This window comes from Pelophylax lessonae (assembly GCF_965119305.1).
Source record: "Pelophylax lessonae genome assembly, chromosome: 1".
Lineage (NCBI taxonomy): Eukaryota > Metazoa > Chordata > Amphibia > Anura > Ranidae > Pelophylax > Pelophylax lessonae.
In genome coordinates this window covers 564,578,468-564,600,309 of record NC_138768.1, presented here as the reverse complement: position 1 = coordinate 564,600,309, position 21,842 = coordinate 564,578,468, and the positions used below count along the sequence as shown (strand labels likewise).

Genomic DNA, 21,842 nt, shown 5'->3' with positions numbered 1-21,842 from the left:
ACCCCCCCTACTCCTCATCTAGCCTTTTAGGGGTACAAACAATAGTAATTGGGGCCTAGTGTGGTTGTGTACGTGCGAGATACATACACTTTTTTTGATCATATTTCCTATTCCGCTATTCAATAAAAACCTTTGAGGATCAATTGAATTGCGGGATAGTCTGTGTCGGTACGTGTGAGAGAGATCCACCTTTCCAAGTTGTTGGGGTTCATCTCATACTTCTGAAGGTTTGAGGGTGCTGCCTGTTCCATACCCCCCCTACTCCTCATCTATTCTTTTAGGGGTACAAACAATAGTAATTGGGGCCTAGTGTGGTTGTGTACGTGCGAGATACATACACTTTTTTTGATCATATTTCCTATTCCGCTATTCAATAAAAACCTTTGAGGATCAATTGAATTGCGGGATAGTCTGTGTCGGTACGTGTGAGAGAGATCCACCTTTCCAAGTTGTTGGGGTTCATCTCATACTTCTGAAGGTTTGAGGGTGCTGCCTGTTCCATACCCCCCCTACTCCTCATCTAGCCTTTTAGGGGTACAAACAATAGTAATTGGGGCCTAGTGTGGTTGTGTACGTGCGAGATACATACACTTTTTTTGATCATATTTCCTATTCCGCTATTCAATAAAAACCTTTGAGGATCAATTGAATTGCGGGATAGTCTGTGTCGGTACGTGTGAGAGAGATCCACCTTTCCAAGTTGTTGGGGTTCATCTCATACTTCTGAAGGTTTGAGGGTGCTGCCTGTTCCATACTCCCCCTACTCCTCATCTAGCCTTTTAGGGGTACAAACAATAGTAATTGGGGCCTAGTGTGGTTGTGTACGTGTGATATACATACACTTTTTTTGGATCATATTTTCTATTCCGCTATTCAATAAAAACCTTTCTAGGGCAAGATCTTAAATTACAGAAATATGAGGAGACCGTCAAATAAGGGCCGTGGCCTGGGTCGTGGTGCTGCTGGTAGAGCTCCTGTTGCAAGGAGAGGACATGGTCGATCTGTGCCAGCTACACGCACAAGTGAAACACCTTCCTCAAGTGTGAGTAGGCGACAGAACCTGCATCAGTATTTGGTAGGGCATCAAACGCCCCTAGAAGTGATGAGGCCAGAACAAGTTGAGGCGATAGTAGATTGGTTTGCTGCTGACAGTGCCTCCAGTTCCTTCACATTGTCTCCCACCCAGTCTACTGCAGAAAGGTCAGAGTTGGCACCTGCAGCCAATGTCCAACCGTCTTTCACCTCACCCCCTTGCAAATCAGGCCAGCAGTCTGAGCCCCAAGCCATACAGCAGTCTCTTATTCTTTTTGAGGACTCTGTCAGCAGGGTTTCCCAGGGCCATCCACCTAGCCCTGCCCCAGAAGTGGAAGAGATTGAGTGCAGCGATGCCCAACCACTTATTTCTCAAGATGAGTACATGCAAGGATCATCGCAGCACGTCTCCGATGATGACGAAACGCAGGTGCCAACTGCTGCGGCGTTCAGCATTGTGGAGACCGACAAGGAGGGCAGGGGTGAAGACTGGGTGGAAGATGATGTGGAGGACGATGAGGTCCTCGACCCCACATGGAATGAACGTCATGCAGGTGAACTGAGTAGTTTGGAGGAAGAGGCGGTGGTCGCACAGAGCCACCAGCACAGCAGAAGAGGGAGCAGGGTGCAGAAGCGGAGCGGCCGTGCCCTAGACACTACGCCCGCTACTGCCCAACGCAGCAAGGGAACGAGCGCACCAAAGTCAGCTCAAAGGAGTTCTCTAGCGTGGAAGTTCTTTAGAAAATGTGCTGATGACAGGACACGAGTGGTTTGCACCCTGTGCAATCAGAGCTTGAAGCGAGGCATGAACCTTCTCAACCTGAGCACAACCTGCATGATCAGGCATCTAAGTGCAAAGCACGAGCTGCAGTGGAGTACACACCTTCAAAACCAAGAAACGTCTCTGGCTCATCCTGCTTCCTCTTCTGCTGCAGTCTCGGCCGCTCCAGCCACATCTGTAGTGATACCGGCACCTGCCACCCCGCAAACAGACGATCTGTCAGCAACACCACCACCTGGGTCACCAACAACCATCTCCACAATGTCCCGTGGAAGCGTTCAGCTTTCCATCTCCCAAACACTTGAGAGGAAGAGGAAGTACCCCCCTACCCACCCGCGATCCCTGGCCCTGAATGCCAGCATTTCAAAATTATTGGCCTTTGAAATGCTGTCATTCCGTCTGGTGGAGACGCACAGTTTTAAAAACCTTATGTCGGTGGCTGTCCCACAGTACGTCGTGCCCAGCCGCCACTACTTTTCCAGGCAAGCCATCCCTTCCCTGCACAACCAAGTGGGGGAAAAAATCAGGTGTGCACTGCGCAACGCCATCTGTGCCAAGGTCCACCTAACTACGGATACGTGGACCAGTAAGCACGGTCAGGGGCGTTATATCTCCCTAACGGCACACTGGGTAAATGCAGTGGCGGATGGGCCTGAGGCGGATAGCAATTTGGCGCATGTCCTTCCACCACCGAGGATTGCAGGGCGCTTCAGTTTGCCTCCTGTTCCTAACTCCTCCTACTCCGCTTCCTCATCCTCTACCGCCTCCTCATCCGGACAGCGTAACACCTTCACCACCAACTTCAGCACGGCCAGGGGTAAACGACAGCAGGCAGTTTTACAACTTGCCTGTTTGGGGGACAAACCACACACCGCGCAGGAGTTGTGGAGGAGCATGGAACAGCAGACAAATGAGTGGTTGCTGCCAGCGAGCCTCAAGCCCGGCCTGGTGGTGTGCGATAACGGGCGAAATCTCATAGCAGCTCTGGGCCTAGCCGGTTTGACGCACATCCCTTGCCTGCCGCATGTGCTGAATTTGGTGGTGCAGAGGTTCCTTAAAAACTACCCCGATATGTCAGAGCTGCTGCAGAAAGTGCGGGCCGTTTGTGCGCACTTTCGGCGTTCTCACCCTGCTGCTGCTCGCCTGGCAGCGCTGCAGCGTAACTTCGGCCTTCCCGCTCACCGCCTCATATGTGACGTGCCCACAAGGTGGAACTCCACCTTGCACATGCTGGAAAGACTGTGCGAGCAGCAGCAGGCCATAGTGGAGTTTCAGCTGCAGCACGCACGCGTGAGTCGCTCTGCGGAACAGCACCACTTCACCACCAATAACTGGGCCTCCATGCGAGACCTGTGTGCCTTGTTGCGCTGTTTTGAGTACTCCACCAACATGGCCAGTGGCAATGACGCCGTTCTCAGCTTAACTATCCCACTTCTATGCCTCCTTGAAAAAACAATTCGGGCGATGATGGAAGAGGATGTGGCACAGGATGAGGAGGAGGAGGAGGATGAAGAGGTAACATTTCCAAGGCTTTCAGGGCAGTCATTCGCAAGGGGCTCCGAGGGTGGGTTCCTGCACACGCAAACGCCAGGGACGCAATTGTCCAGCAGGGGCACAGTTCTGGAGGATGAGGAGGATGAGGAGGAGGAGGAGCTGGAGGAGGAGATGGAACCATGTTCACAGCAGGGTGGCACCCAGGCCAGCTCATGGCCATCACTGGTGCGTGGCTGGGGGGATACAGAGGACACGGACCATACACCTCCCACAGAGGACAGCCTTTCGTTGCCTCTGGGCAGCCTGGCACACATGAGCGATTACATGCTGCAGTGTCTCCACAACGACCGCCGAGTTGCCCACATTCTAACTTGTGCTGATTACTGGGTGGCCACGCTGCTGGATCCCCGTTACAAGGACAACGTACCGTCCTTAATTCACTCACTGGAGCGCGATCGCAAGATGCGCGAGTACAAGCGCACGCTGGTAGACGCCATGCTGCTGGCATTCCCATCTGACAGCGGGGCCACAGTGGAAGCACAAGGCAGAGGAGGAGGAGGAGGAGGTCGCCAACGCAACCAGGGCACCGCCAGCACCTCAGAAGGCAGGGTTAGCATGGCCGAAATGTGGAAAAGCTTTGTCAGCACGCCACAACAAACAGCAGCACCAGCAGCTCAGATGGAACGTCTTAGCAGGAGGCAGCATTTTACCAACATGGTGGAGCAGTATGTGTGCACACGCCTACATGTAGTGAATGACGGGTCTGCCCCCTTCAACTTCTGGGTCTCCAAATTGGGCACATGGCCTGAGCTTGCCCTTTACGCCTTGGAGGTGCTGGCGTGCCCTGCAGCCAGTGTATTATCTGAACGGGTATTTAGCACGGCTGGGGGCGTTATAACAGACAAGCGCAGCCGCCTGTCCAGAGACAATGTGGACAAGCTCACGTTCATTAAAATGAACCAGGCATGGATCCCACGGGACTTTTCCGTACCTTATGCAGAATAGCAATGGATACCGACCTTACCCACCCATTGTTCCATTTTTGCTCTTTCTCACTCTTTTGGGGTGTACCCTCATTTAAAATTTGTGAAAAGAAGCAGTGTTGGCTACCTCGTCCTCCTCCTCAGGGCCAGATTAATGTAGGGGCTATTGGAGCTGCAGCTCCAGGCCCCTACCTTTTATATAGGCCCCGGGTTGGCCATATTCACTGTTACCGCTCTTCTGTCACTTGTAAACACAGAAGTCTGGCTTCTATGCTCGCTTCCCCAGGCAGCACCCTCAGAACCTCCCCACACAGCGTGAAGGCCGGACAAGGAGGGACAGTTGGCGATGCATGGATGTGTTTATGGGCTTCAGAGACAGCATCCCATGTTGAATTAGGCATGCATGGCTGCACCCTTCCTCCTCTGGGTGCATGGCAAGGCACGGCCCTAAGGCCCTTCAAAATCCTCAGCACCAAGCCCATGATGCTGTTAATCCGGCCCTGGTCCTCCTCCACCGCCGCTTCCACCTACACCGCCCATAGGTGTGCGCAGCCTATTGCATTAAGGTGTGCACCCCAAAGTTGAAATACACATGCATGTGTTTGCCAGCAGGGAGAGTAATGTATCGGGGCCATGTACCTGTAGGCAAGGAGAAATAGAGCAGAGCAGGTCCCAGGGAGATCTTTCCCATCTCCTCACTGGCAATGCTATGTGCCCTAGGTGATTAGGGTGTGCCCAGGCACACCCAGCACACCCTGTGCGCACGCCTATGTCACCGCCACATCCACCACCACCTCAACCTCCCTCCTACTCCATATGGGCCTCGTCCTTCAGAGATGAAGAAGAACATTGTTTTATTTTTCTGTTTTTTTTTGTTGTTTTAAGTTATTTCCCTATCCACATTTGTTTGCAGAGCACTTGCCATGCTCTTAATTACGTTTTGCTGCCATTTGCAGCACTCTAGCCCTTTCCTTTGGTGTTTTAGAGCCATTTTAGTGCCTTAAAGTTCGGGTCCCCATTGACTTCAATGGGGTTCGGTGTCCGGGAAAAGTTCGGTAAAAGTCCGGGACACGGACCCGGACTTTTTTTTAAAGTTCGGCCGAACCCGTCGAACACGGACATCTAGGTGTCCGCTCAACCCTACTAGTGAGTTCAAGGCCTTGTTGTGTACTTCACACACATCTAATTAACGTTTTATTTCAGCTTTACTCACTGAGTCACTCTCTATTTTACTTGTTTTCTACTTTTTTAACCTCTTGAAGACCAGAATGGTAAATCCCCTTCCTGTCCAGACCATGTTTCAGTTTTTAGCACCCTCACACTTTGATTGACAATTACTAAACATTGTATCCAAATACATTTTGAAATAGTTAAGACATATACAGATAGACAGATATAACTTTCCTTTAGTGGTATTTAATCACCATTGAGTTTGTTTATTTTTTTATGCTACATAAATAAAAAAAAGACAGAAAATTTAAAAAAAAAAAATGTTTCTGTTAAAAAACTTTGCAAATATGTTTTCTTCATAATTTTAAGCCAACATATATTATTTGCACTGGGGAAAAAAAATAGGTCTATATTATCCAGTCTGTTTAAAAATTATAGAGTCTACAAAAAATGGTATATACAATATTACAATGTTCTGACTGCCTATCTCTGTTCTTGAGGCCCACAAATGCCAAGACAGTACAAATATGGACAAAATTAACCTTTTTTTGGAAGGTAGACAATCCAAAGTATCTAGTAAGGTATGAGTTTTTTGATTTTGTCATTTTTCTTGCCACAGTTCTTCGGAAAATTTTGAAAGTATTTTTTATTTTTTGCTATCAAGTTGTTTTTTTCAACAAGTTAATTTTCACACACAGCAAATACAAGGTACATAGTTACAAATACACTCAAACAAATTCTGCTACTTCTCCTGAGTATGGGATACCATGTGTGTGAGACCTTTTCACATACCAGCCACATAGAGAGAGACCCAAAATCCAAGGAGCACCTTCCAGATTTCCAAGGGCACAAAATATACATCTAATTTCCTGACTACCTATTACATTTTTTGAAGCCCTGAAACACCAAGACAGTGGAGACCCACAAAATGACTACATTTTGGAAAGCAAATAACCCAAAGTATTTTTTTAAAAGGCTTTTGGAAATCTAATTTTTGCCACAAGTTTTTTGAATGAAAAGATAGAAAGAAAATGAAAATTTATTTTTTAACACAAAGTTATCAATTAATAGGATATTTCTAAAACAGCATGGGCATACTTAGAATTAAATCCCAAAAAAAACATTTTCCTACTTCTCCTGAGTATGAGGGTTGGTACAGACAGAAGGCAGAGACGTGGTCAGCAAACAGCCAAAGGATCAGTCCAGGCGGCAAGCAAAAACATGGTCAATAAAAGACCAGAATCATTTTAGGCAACAGGCTGAGATGTGGTCAGTATGCAAGCAAAGTATCAGTCCAGGTGGCATGTAGAAATGTGTTTTTTAAAAAGGCCAGGGTCAGTTTAGGAGGAAGGCAGAGATATGGTCAGTATGCAGGCAAAAGACAAGCCCATGGTTGATTAACAGACCAAGGTCAGTTAAGGCAGAGGCATAGTCAATATGCAGGCAAAAGGTCAGTGCAGGCAGCGTGTAGAAACGTGGTTGAGAAAACAGGCAAATGGCCATTATACAGGACATCCGATTGAGGCAAAATGCAGGTATTCAGACGTGGAAGAAACTTCTTCACTATACCTTCACTAATATCCTAGTGAGGTATGGTAGCAAGGGAAGCAGTCCTTTATGCAGAGGCCAGGTTGTGAGGAACATTGGGGACAGTAGTAGCATGTGTCATGCCTTATTCCATCTTTGGTGCATGCACAACATTTTTGGTGGTTTCAACCAGTTTCCATAGCAGGGAGAGTACCAGGAAAGTGTCTTTCATGCAGCTTGCTGACTGCAAAAGTTTGACATTTTTCAAGTGCAGTGCCATCTTGATAAATTAGGGCAGTTACAATCTCCACTTGGTAGATTAGGAAGGGGCCATGTCTTCCAGTGGACTTGTAGATGACAATAGAGTTGTAAATTGCCAATTGGAAATAGGTAGATGGACACTTTTTTATACCAGTGAATGGAATTTCTAGCTCAGGAAGCATCATTTGGTAGTTTAAATGAACACCTCCATGTTTAGATTGTATTTGTGTACAAAATATTTTTTGGACTACATCATGCATCCCCTTGATTTCCACCGAGGTGTCTTGGTGGATTGAATAAAGCACATAGACACCCCACCTATCTCTCCATTTACAGGCTAAAACTTCCTCATTATACAGTCTTGCTGGATCCCTTCTTCTCATATTTTTGGTGACCAGTCTTTGTTGAAAGCCCTTGGGATTTGGTTGCACTGTAGCACATGCTGCAGTTTACTGCTGAAAAATGTGTTGGAAAAGTGGCACGCTGGTATAGAAAGCATCAAAAATAAAGGTGTTATCCCTGATGGAATAGGAGTGACCTAAGCTCCTAATTAATTTTCAGCTGCTACCCATATAGATTGGTCATTCAGGGGTCTTCAAGGTGATTTCCTTTTCCTTCATATCCTGTATCCTTCATATCATGTATCCTGTGGCCCTCTAACAAAGTTTATACAACTTCATTCCATGTCTGGCATGTTTATTGGGGAAATATTGTTTGATGCTCAGTCTGCCTGTAAAAATTAGGTAATCATCAATGCAAATATTTTTGTCAGTAGTATAAATTTGAAAACATTTTGGAAAAAAAATAAAATAAATAAGTGGCCTACTTTTGTAAACCTTGTCTATGCAGGGTGACTTCAGACAGGTCACAGGCAATTAAAATGTAGGAATCTCATAATCATTGTATAGTGTGTCCCGTTTATAACTGAGGAAAACAATGGAGTATGGTGAATGGGATGTGTGGACCAAAAGAGGTGGACTTCATTTTTTTTTTTTGTGAGTCTCATATAGCATTAGGCCAAGAAAGAATTTAAAGTAGTCATTTGCAAAGAGCTTTCACTCAATCGGACTGGCATAACAGTATTTGGGATTACTGGCAATGTTCTTCTGGGCCTCCAGATTACATTGTTCCACAATTAAATTGAATATCTTCAGTTAAAAAAAAAAACTGAAGGGATGTAAAATTTTATGTTTCTACTTGAATATCTGGTGGGGCTGTAAATGGGTGGATGATACTGTAGCTGCTGCTTAAGTAGAGCGTAGCCACAAAACATTTAAAAATGCCACTGGGACCTATGGGGAATCATTTGTGGCAGATGTAACACCCAACTACTTGTGCTTGCCACTTCATCCAAATATGCTGTACAACTGGTCCTTGCCACTTAACCAGGATGTACTGCATTACAGTACTGGTGCTTGCCTGCTGCAGTTCCATAGGATGTTTAGTATGACTGACATTTTTGGGGCCCATTCATCCTCGGAATCAGAGGTGCCCATTACTGAACTGCAGCTTGCAACAGGTTCATATTCTGAATCAGAAGCTGACAGCGAGAGCATCTCCCTACTACTCTCATCTGTCATGCTCAGAAAAGCTTGTGTTCCTTTTTTGGACATGTTTGATAGTGGTTAGCTTTTAGGACACTGGTTCTGACTGGTTATCAGCTTACTTTGGCTCTGGTGACACTGTACTTGTGTGGCAATAATCAGAACACTATTGCTGGCTTTACTGGCACTGTTGAGACTGGCACTGATGTGGCTAGCGATCGGAACATTATTGCTGACTTAACTGGCTCAGGTGACACCGGCACTGATGTGGTGATGATCAGTACACTGGTGCTGGTTTACACTGGCACTGGCTTACGATGGTCTGATGACAAGGTTACTGGTGTGGTGTTGATCACAAATACTGTTGCTGGTTGTACTAGTCTGGCAATCCTACAACTGGTGTGACACACACACACACTGTTGCTGGCTCACACCTGTGTGGTGGCAATCAGGAACACTTTTACTGGCTTACACTGGGCTGGTGACACTTACTCTGGGGTTACAGGGATTTGAAACACTGTTGCTAGCATGCTTTGGTCTGGCATTACTAATACTGTGATCAGAAATGATGTTGCTGGTTTAAACTGGGCTTGTGACACCTACAATGCTGTGAAAATGATCAGGAACACTTGCTGGTGTACACTGGTGTCACATCACTAACACTACAATCAGAAACACTGTTGCAGGCTAACACTAGGCTAGTGACACCTACACTGGTGTAACAGTGATCAGGAACATTTGCTGGTGTACACTGGTCTGGCATCACTTATACTGACATCAGGAACAATGTTGCTGGCTCACACTAGGTTGGTGACACCTACACTAGTATGATGGTGATCACGAATGCTGTTGCTGGTGTACATCGGTCTGGCATCACAATGTGATCAGAAAAAATGTTGCTGGTGTACACTGGTCTGGCATCATTAACATTATGAGCAGAAACACTGCTGCTGGCGTACACTGGTCTGGAATCACTAATGTTGCAATCAGAAACACTGTTGCTGGCTGCACTGGTCTGTTGTTAATAAAAAGTCAAAGTTTTAGGGGGGAATTTTCTGTGCTTGAGTGCAACTTTATTTTGTTGCAAAAAAAAATGTTTTTTTGCTTAACTTTTTTTCCCCAGCACATAGAGGACAAAAAGTCTCCTATATGATGATTTTTAGGTGACAGGTTTTCTTTATTGAGACCCTGCATGTCTCCTCTGGGCTTCACTGAATGTATTGCAATGTAGATTGTATTGCAATATATCCTCTCCCGGCTACCGGGAGACTGAGAGCCTGACCCGGAAGTGAAGTCATACACGTCGCTTACTGGGTCACAGCAAGAAGGGGTGGGGAGCGGATATGTGTCTGCTCTTTTCCTATCCTTCCTGCCATGTCAGTCCCAGGCCCGCAGATGGGCAAGCAGAGTCAGTGGAGTGGAGGCAATCAGGTGGCAGTGCAGCCACCCAAATGTATCCACCTGATAGGAGTTTGCCTGTCAGTTTTACACACAATCCCAGTGTCTGCAGCTACCAGATTGTGTGTGAAACCCCCCCTGTTCTCAGGTCCGTACGACGTACCGACTTGGCAGCAAAAGGCTTAAAGTGACACTAAATTATATCTTTATTCTCCGAAAATAATCCATACACATCCACTACCTAATTAATGAGCTTATTTCTTACCTTCTTTTCCTCCGTTTTTCTACCTCCTTGTAATGTCCTCTGTGGGCTCCTGGACCTTTCCTTTTAACCCATACTTCCGAATGTTTGATACAAATAGAGATGGGTTCGGGCATGTTCGAGTTCGCAAGCGCCCGATTCCCCCAGGAAGTCGACACTGCACTCCGCTAACCACAGAGAGTGAGACATTTCCCGATCTGTACGGCTGCGAATCGAGAAATGTCTTAGTGCCTGTGATTAGCGGTGTGCAGTGTCGGTTTCCTGGGGGAATCGGGCATATGGGAACTCCAACATGCCCAAGCCCATCTCTAGGAAGAAGCAGTGCACTTTAGTTGCAGTCACGTGCACTGCTCTATGCACACTACAAATCTCATAGTGCATAGTTCATCCCTGGAGTGAGTAATAGAGGGTGACTACATTCCAATATACAGTGGGAACATGGAGAATGAATGTAGCCACCCAACCGATAGGGATGGGCTCAGGTGTGTTTGGATCCTAGTCCCAAATGACCTGAGCAATCCCACCAGAAAGCTATCACTGCACACCGCCAATCATAGGCAGCGTGTGTATGTGCAGCTGCAGGCCGGGAATTTCCTCACTGCCTATGATTGGGGGTGTGCAGTGACGGCTTCCTGGTGGGATTGCTCAGGTGGGTTGGAACAATGATCCGATCACACCCGAGCCCATCCCTACCCTCTAGCAGGAAGTTAGATCGAAGCAGCAGCAAAAAAAAAAAAAAACAAAGGAATTTGGAGATTCAGAGGTGGCTGAAAACAATAGAAGGTACTTTTTTTGATTTAACAATACTTACTTGAATATATGTATTTTTTAAAACCAGAGTTTAGTTTCACTTTAATATTACGCCTCTTCTGGACTGTACAGTCATGTTAATATGCCCTGCACAACTGCTGTAATAGAAAGGTGAAGTAAGACTATGAAATGAAGGTTATTAGCACAATGTCTAAGCAATGTTTACAAACCAGGCGCTCCTGGGATGCCCGCAGGGCGGAGGTCTAGAAGTAAGCCTGCGAGGCTCCCCAGCGGTTGTTCTGCTGTTCTGCTGTTAGCCAACTAACGGCTCAGTAAAGAGATTCGCACCCAGGACAGCCATAGGAAAAATTCCAGTCCAGAAGTCAAAGCAATAATCACAAATCTGGCGCTCCTGGGGTGCCTTTAGGGTGGAGGGATAGAAACAAGCCTGTGAGGCTCCCCAGCGTTTCTTCTGCTGCTAGCCAACGAGCATAGGAAGGGTGCTGATATGGATAAAAGTACATGAGGAAGGCAGCGCATGAACCACACCGGGATGCAATGGATAAGGAAGTCAGGTGAACATCCAGTATAGAAAGGGTTAACAGTTTATTGGTATTGATAACAGAAAAACAAAGTACATAAGATGCTTACATCCCCCTGGGCTGGAGTGAACAAGGACACCTGGCAGCAAGCAACACAAGTGCGAGGAGGTCAGTCTGCCAGGACTGCTGAGCAGTGTGTGCACAAAGCCGGAAACCAGCCGGCGCGAGGATGAAAGGACTCTGCTATAGTTCCGTTGCGGTGACATCAGCCGAACAGGCGCCACTTGCAGGGAAGTACCAGGAACCAGGGTGGACCACAAGCTATATGGTTGCCATGACTACATGTTTCGTGCTATGCGCTTTATCAAGTCATCTGATGTCAGAGTCCTTTCATCCTCGCGCCGGCTGGTTTCCGGCTTTGTGCCCACACTGCTCAGCAGTCCTGGGGGACTGACCTCCTCGCACTCGTGTTGCTTGCTGCCAGATGCCCTTATCCACTCCAGCCCAGGGGGATGTAAGCATTTTATGTACTTTGTTTTTCGGTTATCAATACCAATAAACTGTTAACCCTTTCTATACTGGATGTTCACCTGACTTCCTTATCCATTGCATCCTGGTGTGGTTCATGCGCTGCCTTCCTCATGTACTTTTAGCACAATGTCTATCTGACTACATATTGATTTCTGTGACTTTACAGAGTTTTATTACGTGGAAAAGTACAAATAAATATATGTAATATATAGAGTATATTTTGTTTTATAGGTAATAGTGTTTTAAGCTGTTGTGTGTCCTCTAAAGCAGCATGTTTTGTCAGTTTCCAACAAGCAGCATAGGTAGATTAATCACTTATTTGATCAATTTGCTGCATTTATATGTATTTCTGGGAAGAGCTCCACATCTCAAGCTGTTCTGGCAGGGCCTGGGAACTATCCTTGACTTGTGAACCTGGACTATAGCTGCAAATTCTCATTCTTTGATAAAGTCACAGCTGGTCCCATGTGGGATCAGTATTACACACTCTTCTGTGCCTGCTGGAAATAAATGCATCATGCTGTGATTTCTGTCTTGGAGTTAGAAAACATACAAGCCATCCATATGGAAGTGGCTGCTATATTTTTATTCATCTAATGACATGTGCTTTACTCCCCAGTGGAGCTAAGGCTTTAGCATCTAAAGCATGTGTAATTTAACAAAATATTATAGCTGGTTGTATTCTTCTTTCCTGTTAACGTGATGTTATACCTAAACGCATCAGTAACACTATAGATTATATTACATGCTAAAGTGATTCATATTCATATCAACATCTAGGTATTCCTGCCCTGTGGAAATCCTAAAAAAGGAAATAAATCATTTTCCTGCAGAAAAGTGTGCTCTGGGCTTTCTCCATTGGATGTTGCTGCAGTATTGATCACATGGGGGTTGATTTACCAAAACTGGAGAGCTCAAATCTGGTGCAGCTATGCATGGTAGCCAATCAGCTTCTAACTCCGGCTTGTTCAAATAAGCTTTGACAAAAAAAAAAAAAACTGGTTCTGATTGGAGTTGCACCAGATTTTGCACTCTCCACTTTTAGTATATCAACCCCATGGACTTCACCAATGAAAGTGGAGGAACTGATACTTAGACAGAACTGGCCAACCAGCTGCTTTGTTCAAACATCAGTCCTTCCCATTGGTAGAGACTGCATGATTAATGCCACAGCATTGTATTTAAAATGTAACAAATGTTAAAATGTAAACCAGTTCCCCTACTTCTTAGAAATTCTGCACTGTGTATTTGAATCATAGACTTTGTGCTATGAGTGATAGGGGTACTAAGGTTTATTACAGAAAATTAGTGTAATCACCCACCTTCAGTTAAACAGTAGGTTACCGGGTTGTAGGAAAGAATGACTTGATGCCCAATTGCACCAAAGCTTTTTGTAGCGTGGGCTTTAGCTGGAACCTCATTCAGAAATATGTATTGTACTTATTGGCACCCCATTTGACCCCCTTACTTTCTGTCCTGGTGAAAGGGGTCAGAGGAAGTAGATGGGATAAGAGGTCTCTCCAGTAGAGAGTGAGGCAATAACAAAATACCCTTCTTAATCATGCAGTGGGGACACAGGATGAAGTATTTTGGTACTACTGCTTTTAGAAGAATGGACACTGGCAAACAGGACAGCCCCTTCCACCCTGCCTCAGTTCTTTGCTAGTGTCCTCTGGGAATGGGCGTCTTCACTCCCCTGAGAAAAGCAAACTACTTCTTACCTTTTTTCCACCTTTTAATAAGATATTCTTTCTAGTAACAAAAATATTCAGTTGCTGCAGAGCCAGTAGAACTCATTTTGCAACTTTTCAGGTTTGGCCTATCTTCGACATAGCCTTACCTTAAGAAAAAAAAGTGGGGCCAGCCTGTAATGTGCCCTCTGAACACTGGTTCTCTCTGCTCTCCTAAACACCCGTGGTTTATTGTAGCTATTAGCTACAGGTCAGGGCTGTGACACACCCATCTGGTAGAACCCTGTCTCTGAAAACTCATGCTGGAGTATGCTCACCAGCGGGGCAAAGTTTATTTGGCATGTGCTAGTTCCCTGCTTAGTGCACTGTCATACTTTCAGATCATCACTGGTGAATAACAGATTTGTGAAAAAAATAGAAACAAAGAAGTTGCATAAAAAGGCTCAAACAGAGGTATATGGTGGGTAAAAATGTGTACTTTATTGAAACAGATAAGCCAGGACTCACATGCCAGATGAACAGCGTTAATGGATTTCCAGGAAATATAGGTGTGTGATGTCCAGTTGACCAGTTAAAGGTATTGAGGTGCCGTGGTGCCCACCAGAGGAGCGGGAGATTGCCGGTGATTGTTGGTGGGATGGAAGCTGCAGCAGGACTTCAGCGGTTCAGATGAAAAGGAGCGGCAGCGGCGTGAAGATCCGGGTGGTGGGTGGAGCCGAGGTCGTGAGGTATGGCCGCGTGTGACGTCAACGCGTTTCGCGTGATGCAGCACGCTTCTTCTTCATTTGGATGGCCGGGTGTTGATTGGGTGGTGGGTGGAGCTATAGTGAGGTATCAGTGTCATCTTAGAGGCGGACCTTTTGTTCTGTGGTTTTATCCTATGTCCATGAGCTTTTTATATTTTGCATTTTGTATTCATTAATTGCCTTGCAGGTTTTATCGGTTTCAATAAAGTACACATTTTTACCCACCATATACCTCTGTTTGAGCCTTTTTATGCAACTTCTTTGTTTCTATTTTTTCATATGTTTTCAGTTGCTTGGCTCGCCGGCTATACGCCGTTAAGTACTTGGATGGTTATATGTATATCTGGTGTCACATCCTCACGTCCCAGGATCCTCAGGGCGTTTGAGTGATCTTCTCGTGGTCCTCTTCCCATCCCCTCTCCCCATTTTTTTGCGAATAACAGATTTGTCCCTAACCTTTTTGGAGCTGACACCCTTCTAAATGTATTCCCTCTCCCTCTTTGGGAGTTTTGCTGACAGTTCCGAGTTGTGATGTACCGCCTAAAGGACCTGACACTAGCAGCCATGGTCCCCTGCATGAGTTGCAAAACTTCTCAGAGTCCTCTTTAACCCCTTAGGGGAAGGCTCCCTGCTCTGGCTCCCTGCTCTTTCTTATCCAGATAAGAATCTTTCTCTATTTCTGCATTTATGGAGAAAGCTTTAGCCACTCACAGTGCAGGGGCTAAAAGCATACATCCTCTGGGGTCCATCTCTGTTTTCTCTCCGACTGCAGCTTCTTCTGCTCAAGGTTGAAGAGGAATGTACCTTATCTGTGTGTGATGACTTGGTACATAAGAAGTCACAGTTCTCTGACATAACTCCAAAACTTAGGGACACCATTTTGGTTCTTATTGGAAAAGTACAAATGTACTGGAGTAAACTGTGTCAATCATACCTAAGGTTTCCAGCAGGGTTCTCTTAAAAGTCCCCAGCCTGTTAAAACATTTTCAGTACACTCACTATTGCAAGTTGTTATGTATTGTGATTGGCCTAATCCTGAAAAGATCTTTACTTCCCCTGAGCGTGTTCCTCAACAATATCCTATTGAGGAGGGGTTCCTTAAAGCAGAAGTTCAGCCTAAACCTAACTCTAAATCTACTGGCAGACACATTCTAAGACTGATCTATCTAAGCCTGTAAAGCAAAGATTGCTATACATACCTTTTCTGGACCCGATTTGGTCCAGTCCCAAGCTGAGCTGTCAGTGGTGGCTTCTCTGTGTAGGCAGGTGCAAGAGAGGCAGAAGATAACATAAGCCCAATAGTAACTCTATGGATGGCATCACTTCCCAGGCATTTCCCAGCCGTTGCCAGCTGTCTCTTCCACACAGCATCCGGCACTGGAGACCGGACCGGATCGGCTGCAGAAAAGGTGTGTATAGAGATTTTTCCTTTACAGGGTTAGATAGATTAGTCTTAGGATGTGGCTGCCAGTTAGTTAGTTTTAGACTGAACTTCTACTTTAAAAAGCTTGCTGTTCCTATAGGGGATCTGGCCATTTCAAGTCTGAGCAAGACTTTGACTGTCTTTGTAGATGACATCTTGATGTTAAAAAAACCCTGTGGATAAAATTATAGAAGCCTCCATCCTGAAATACACAAAGACACAAAAACACAAAGATTCAGATAAGAATATTTAGGCAATATTTGTTTTGTCAGCATGTGTTGTATATACTGTATATTTATTTATTTTATATTTTATTGGGAAATTTTCAGAACAATCAGGCAATCAAACAAGTCAAAATTATTAAATTTTTTCTGTGACTATTATATTGAACAAAGTATAATGAAGACCATCTGTGGAAAACACATCTTTTGGTTGGTTTTATTAACTTTTTCAGTAACAGTTTATAAATTCACATACCCAAAATCCATTGTCCTACTTATATAAATGGCTGAGAAAGATAAAGTGGCATTCCTGTTTTCCTTCTTAGACTTCTTTTGCAGTTTTTTTATACAGTTGTAGGCACCAGTCCACAATTAGGAAACAAGACATTTTCTACACACTATAGTTTAAAATTTTACATTGTTTTAAGTTTAAAGTTTAAGTTCAAAGATTATCAAGGCAATTCAAATCTATTAGAATGTAAGTGACCTACATAGTGTTTCAGCTCAGTTCTACAAACGTCTAGGAATCTAATCTGTCATAATTCATGGTTTCATGTGAAAGGTACTGTAAACAATTTCAGCTGGTGAAGTGCTATTGTTTTATTTTTACTAGTGTGCAGACTTAAGCTGCTTGTACCTCATTAGAAGTGGTGTAGCATAGGGTGGTGGTTATATCTCTGTATTACCAGCAGCTGATTATTCAAAGAAGGACCTAGACAGGATCTAATAGGGCTGCAGCACCTAGTATTGGACACACACCCAGTTTGTAGTGGAAGGTAAAAGTCTGGAGCTTACTGAGACACCAGATATAATATTACATAACGGGCCCAGCAGAGGATCCTTTGGTGGCCCTGCCTGACTGTCCCCATGGACCTCTCAAACTGGCCATACAAATGCCCATCAATCTGAACATATAATACTGAAAAGCATATTAACAACCCACTGATGCATGTAGTATCATTTTGTATAACCTAAAAGTGGAAAAACCCAAAACCAATGTTTTTATTTTTTTGACAGTAGAGATACATTTTAATAGAATCATTTCATTTTTCCAGGGTACCATCTTTCTGCCTGGAAACAGAGTGGTGGAGCATCCATGCAATGAAGACAGTCCAGGGAAATTCTTATTCGAAGTTGTTCCAGGTAAGATCTAATTTTAGTTATGCACACGTGTGCTTTGACTGAGCTTTTGAGTTTATACATGCAAATTTACCCTAATATCTGCTCACTTCCATATTTTGTCTTGCAGTGATTAAAGGGCAAATGTAATCCATATAATGTTTGCTAGCTATATGGTACATGTGAAAGACATCGTCTTTACCAGTATAGGTCTAAACAATCAGATCTTGAGTAATCAGAACTTGCATTTTACTAAACAGGTGCAATGTTAGAAGTAATAATGCAAAACAGGTTCAGGGGGGCAAAAAGCATGCAGGCACTGCAGAAAAATCCAAACATGGACTATATATGACAATTTATATGTGGCAGCATCAATGTAACATGTAACTGCATAGTACAATATAGTCTAGCTACAGGAATTGCGGTACCTTGTAGCCATTAGGGAGTAGCTGCATGCTACTAGGGTCTTTCCTGGCTGCCCACATGCCAGTTCTGACAGTGTAGGGCCTTTCACCTGCCTGCAAACCCCAGCTCTCTGCTTCTTTAGGTGTGGGCTCCTTTAGCTGCTGATGGAGGTGAGCAGAAAATCTTATTTTCCTTGGGTGTGTCCAATAACCCAGAGGAGTTAAAGGGGCCTGCACCAGAATCTGAGTGTGGTGAATAAATGGGCACTCCACTACGCTTCCTAATGTTAAGAATCATAATTAGGTGTTAATGTACAAAAACACGTGTTTGTTCAGTGTTTTATAGGCACATGGGGCAACCATATTTACTAATTACATGTGCAGACTTTATTTCTAACTTCCTAATGCTGCACAGTGTTGTGCCTAGCTTGTCATTTATCTTGATGTAAGACTAGTCAGGGTCCAATAGACTCTCCATAGTCTCTCCCCTTATTGATTTGAAACACCCACTGTATTCCTGGTAGGCACACCTCATGTGATCTTGGCTCTTCAGTCTTTAGATAACGCAGGAGCTTTGTATTCATGGTAAGAGAGAGGTTATTTTTCACCCAAGGTACTTATCTGGTATTGCTGACATACTCTTTTAATCAATATACGGTGTACATTTTATTGCCACATACAGTATACTCTAAGTGTTAAAAGTTTGTGCTTTGTGGCCTGTTTTCATTTGGATGCCAGTTTTCAGGGCAAATCAAAAATGTTCAATTGTATGCAGTATAGTTAAAGTATCAAATCAAAAATTTCTGTTTTACTAATATTACAAAGCCGCAATAGTTCAAAGTCGCAGCTTTGTGATTCCAATAAACACTAAGGTGTCTGTGTATAAAAAAAATTGCTTTGCGTATGTCTGAGCATTCATGCAAAAATCATGAATAATACTTGTAATGTTTGTAATAAGTATGTAATCTCAGCTTCTATTTGTTACCTTTTACAGAGCGAATGTAATCCTAAGAGAAAATAGCGTTAAGAACATTCAGCCAGAAAAGTTAAAAAATATTCGATCAATAGAGAAAATAGCCTAAAGCCCCATACACACGTACCGATTGTCGGCCGTAAATATTCGGCCGACGACCGATCGGCCGATTGTAGGCTTGTTAGTATGATGCTTCCGACAGCCGACAGCGCATTTTCGGCCGAACAGAATCTGTCATGCAAGCATTAAAAATTTTGTTGGCCGTCACCAGAACGGCCGATTGTTCGCCAGTCAGTACAGATTTCGGCCGACAGACAGCAGATTAACAAGACTGGGCATGCTCAGAAAAGAAAAAAGACAAGGAAAGTCAACCATCACATGACATCACTTCTGCAGTCGGCTGTTGTTGGCCGACAAAATTCGTGTGCAGTCTTTTGCAGTTTTCAACAGACATGACAGCCCTGGACAAAAGACGGCCAATCGTTCAGCCGACGATCGGTATGTGTGTACGAGGCTTAACACTATAAGCTAAGAACATTCAACAAGAAGGGGAAATGACAAGAGGGAGACCTCAGCAAAATAAAAAATATATAGAGCGATTCCTGTGTGAACAGCTAAACAAATTGGTGTACGAACAGGTAAACCACAAGCTGCAGTGGGAAGGGAGAAGTTTAGCAGTGGTATTACTACTACTGCCAAATATGACATCTTCCTGCTCAAGGTTCCTGGTTGTCACTGTTGTGGTTCATTTCCACCTGGCACATTCACCAGTCAGCCAGGGATTCCTGACTCACAGGTGAATGTAAACAAGGGGGGGGGATAATAAAAAAAAGTGTGGGAGCTCTTCTGGTCTGATATGGATTTTAAGAGGGGCTCTACAAAAAACAATAGTGCTGAGTCCCCTCCACATTCTTTATCAGACTATTCTGCTCTGGTATGGGCTTTAAGGGCGAACCCCACTCAAAAAATAAAAAAAAAGCAGGGTCCCCCCTAAAAAATATATACCAGAGTTCTATTTGAGCATGTTCCCTCCTTCTCGAACTATACAAAGTGTGCTTTCCCACTGACAGCTTAAATGTAAACAAAACAATGCCGGCAATAGAAAATTCTGAAAACCAGCATGGGCCCCCCTTCAATCCATACCAGGCCTTTCTAAGGGAAACCTCACACCAAAAAAAAAAAAAAAGAAGAAGTTGGGTTCGCCCCCAGAATTCATACCAGACCCTTATCTGAGCTTGCAGCCTGGCAGGCCAGGAAAGGGGGGGAGGGGTAAGCGAGCACCCTCAACCTCCTGAACCATACCAGGCCGCATGCCCTCAACTCCTATGTGAATGAGTATGGGGAACATATTCACCAAAAAAGTGTAAAAAGTGAATAAAGACAGTACATGAGTTTTTGACAATACCTTTATTAAAAAATAAAAAACAAAGTTCCACTGATGTAGATCCATTGTCAATCACATCATCTGCCGCCATTTGAAAAAAGAAACATAAAAAACCTCCGGCTTCATCAAACATTCCTGCCCAATGCCGCTCCTCCACCTGACATTTCTTAAATAGCTAAGGGGCGGAGTCCCCTGATGTGACTTCACCGACTGGGGCATGCCGGGCCAATGACCTCACAAGGGGCAGGATCACCTGCTGACATCATATGGTGACTCCGCCCATTAGCTATTTGAGAAATGTCAGACAGGGGAGTAGGCATTTGGCGGGAAGCTAACCATAAATTCATCCAAACTTGTATTCAAGCCAAATCAAATTTCACATGTCTCGTAAACAGTGTTATTCTGTAAAGAAAAAATAATTTTCAGACACTACCCTTCCCTACTCTGCAAAAAATGTTTTTTTGGTTTAGTCTGTGTCCCTGTTAGATAGATTTCCAATTAAAAAGGGGGGGGGGGGGTAATGACAAACAATTTCCAGTTAAAATTAGACTACAGTAGCATTTCTGTGGAGCTTTATTTTGTCTAGACTTCCTTCTGGCTTTACTAGCATATACTAAAGGAGAAAAATGATATTCAGCATAAACCAAATCTCTTTATCCAGTGTGAATAGACGCAATACACTGTAACAATGCATTTTATAAGTTGTTTTTGGTATTCATTGCATGAGGGATCAACTCTGATTGCAGCTATCTGGAGCAACAGTATAAAAAGATTTCATGAATTGCAGATTGCTGCTTTTAGAATGCTTTAGGCCTATTTATTCCTGCTACAGTATATGAGGATACAGTAATAGCTATATTTACCCAATGATTTTTTTAGAGACTGCTGTGATCACAATGTTTATTATTTATATGCACTACTAATGAGATACTGTTTGCAAGTTGGGAATTATAGCCTTACTTTCAAGAAAGACAACAAAAGTATTGATCACTGTATTGTTGACTATGCTGGGCAAATGACCTAAATGTATATTTTATGTTAAGCGTTAAGTATCATTTTAATTGTAAATGACACACTTAAAGCGGTATTAAAAACCAGAAATGTACTATATTGTAGCCTGTCAATCATTAGATTTGATGGCTGCATTAATTTTCTTTTCAAGACTTTTTTCACCTAGAAATCTGGCCAGACCTTCTATATTAGAGTGCCGCCATTCTGAAAGAATGAGCACAGGGGAAACCTTTAGACAGCAGCCTTGTCAGTCTTGAGGGAGGGACATTTTAGATGGACTAGCAGATTTAAATACACTAATAAACTGAACCTAATCTCTAGCTCATACTTTATAAGCAGTTACAGCAAAGAGTTTTTTCCTTTTGGAGTAAAGGTTTTACATAAATAAAAAAAATAAAATATGATCATTGTAAGCACCCCTGCTAGTGTTAACTGTCTTGTCTCATATCTGTAAATCGATTTCTTCTGGATAGCTTGTTCTTGAAAAACAACAGACTTCCTAGCTGGTTCACCAGCGGAAAACAGAAAGAAGAAAGCCTAAAAAAGAAAGTAATGCAGCCATCACTGTGACAAAGGGGGTATCCGACCCCTGCCC

The 21,842-nt window shown here is 44.0% G+C and overlaps 1 protein-coding gene across 3 annotated transcripts in view; it reads left to right on the top strand.

The window, feature by feature from the left end:
• Positions 1 to 21,842, top strand: part of ARHGAP24 (Rho GTPase activating protein 24) — a 1,271,118-nt gene that overhangs the window by 807,673 nt on the left and 441,603 nt on the right. For all 3 annotated transcript variants that reach the window (XM_082262950.1, XM_082262951.1, XM_082262949.1), the window contains exon 3: positions 17,412 to 17,499. In XM_082262950.1, the coding sequence (XP_082119076.1) occupies positions 17,412 to 17,499 (88 nt within the window). The remainder of the gene's footprint in view (positions 1 to 17,411; positions 17,500 to 21,842) is intronic.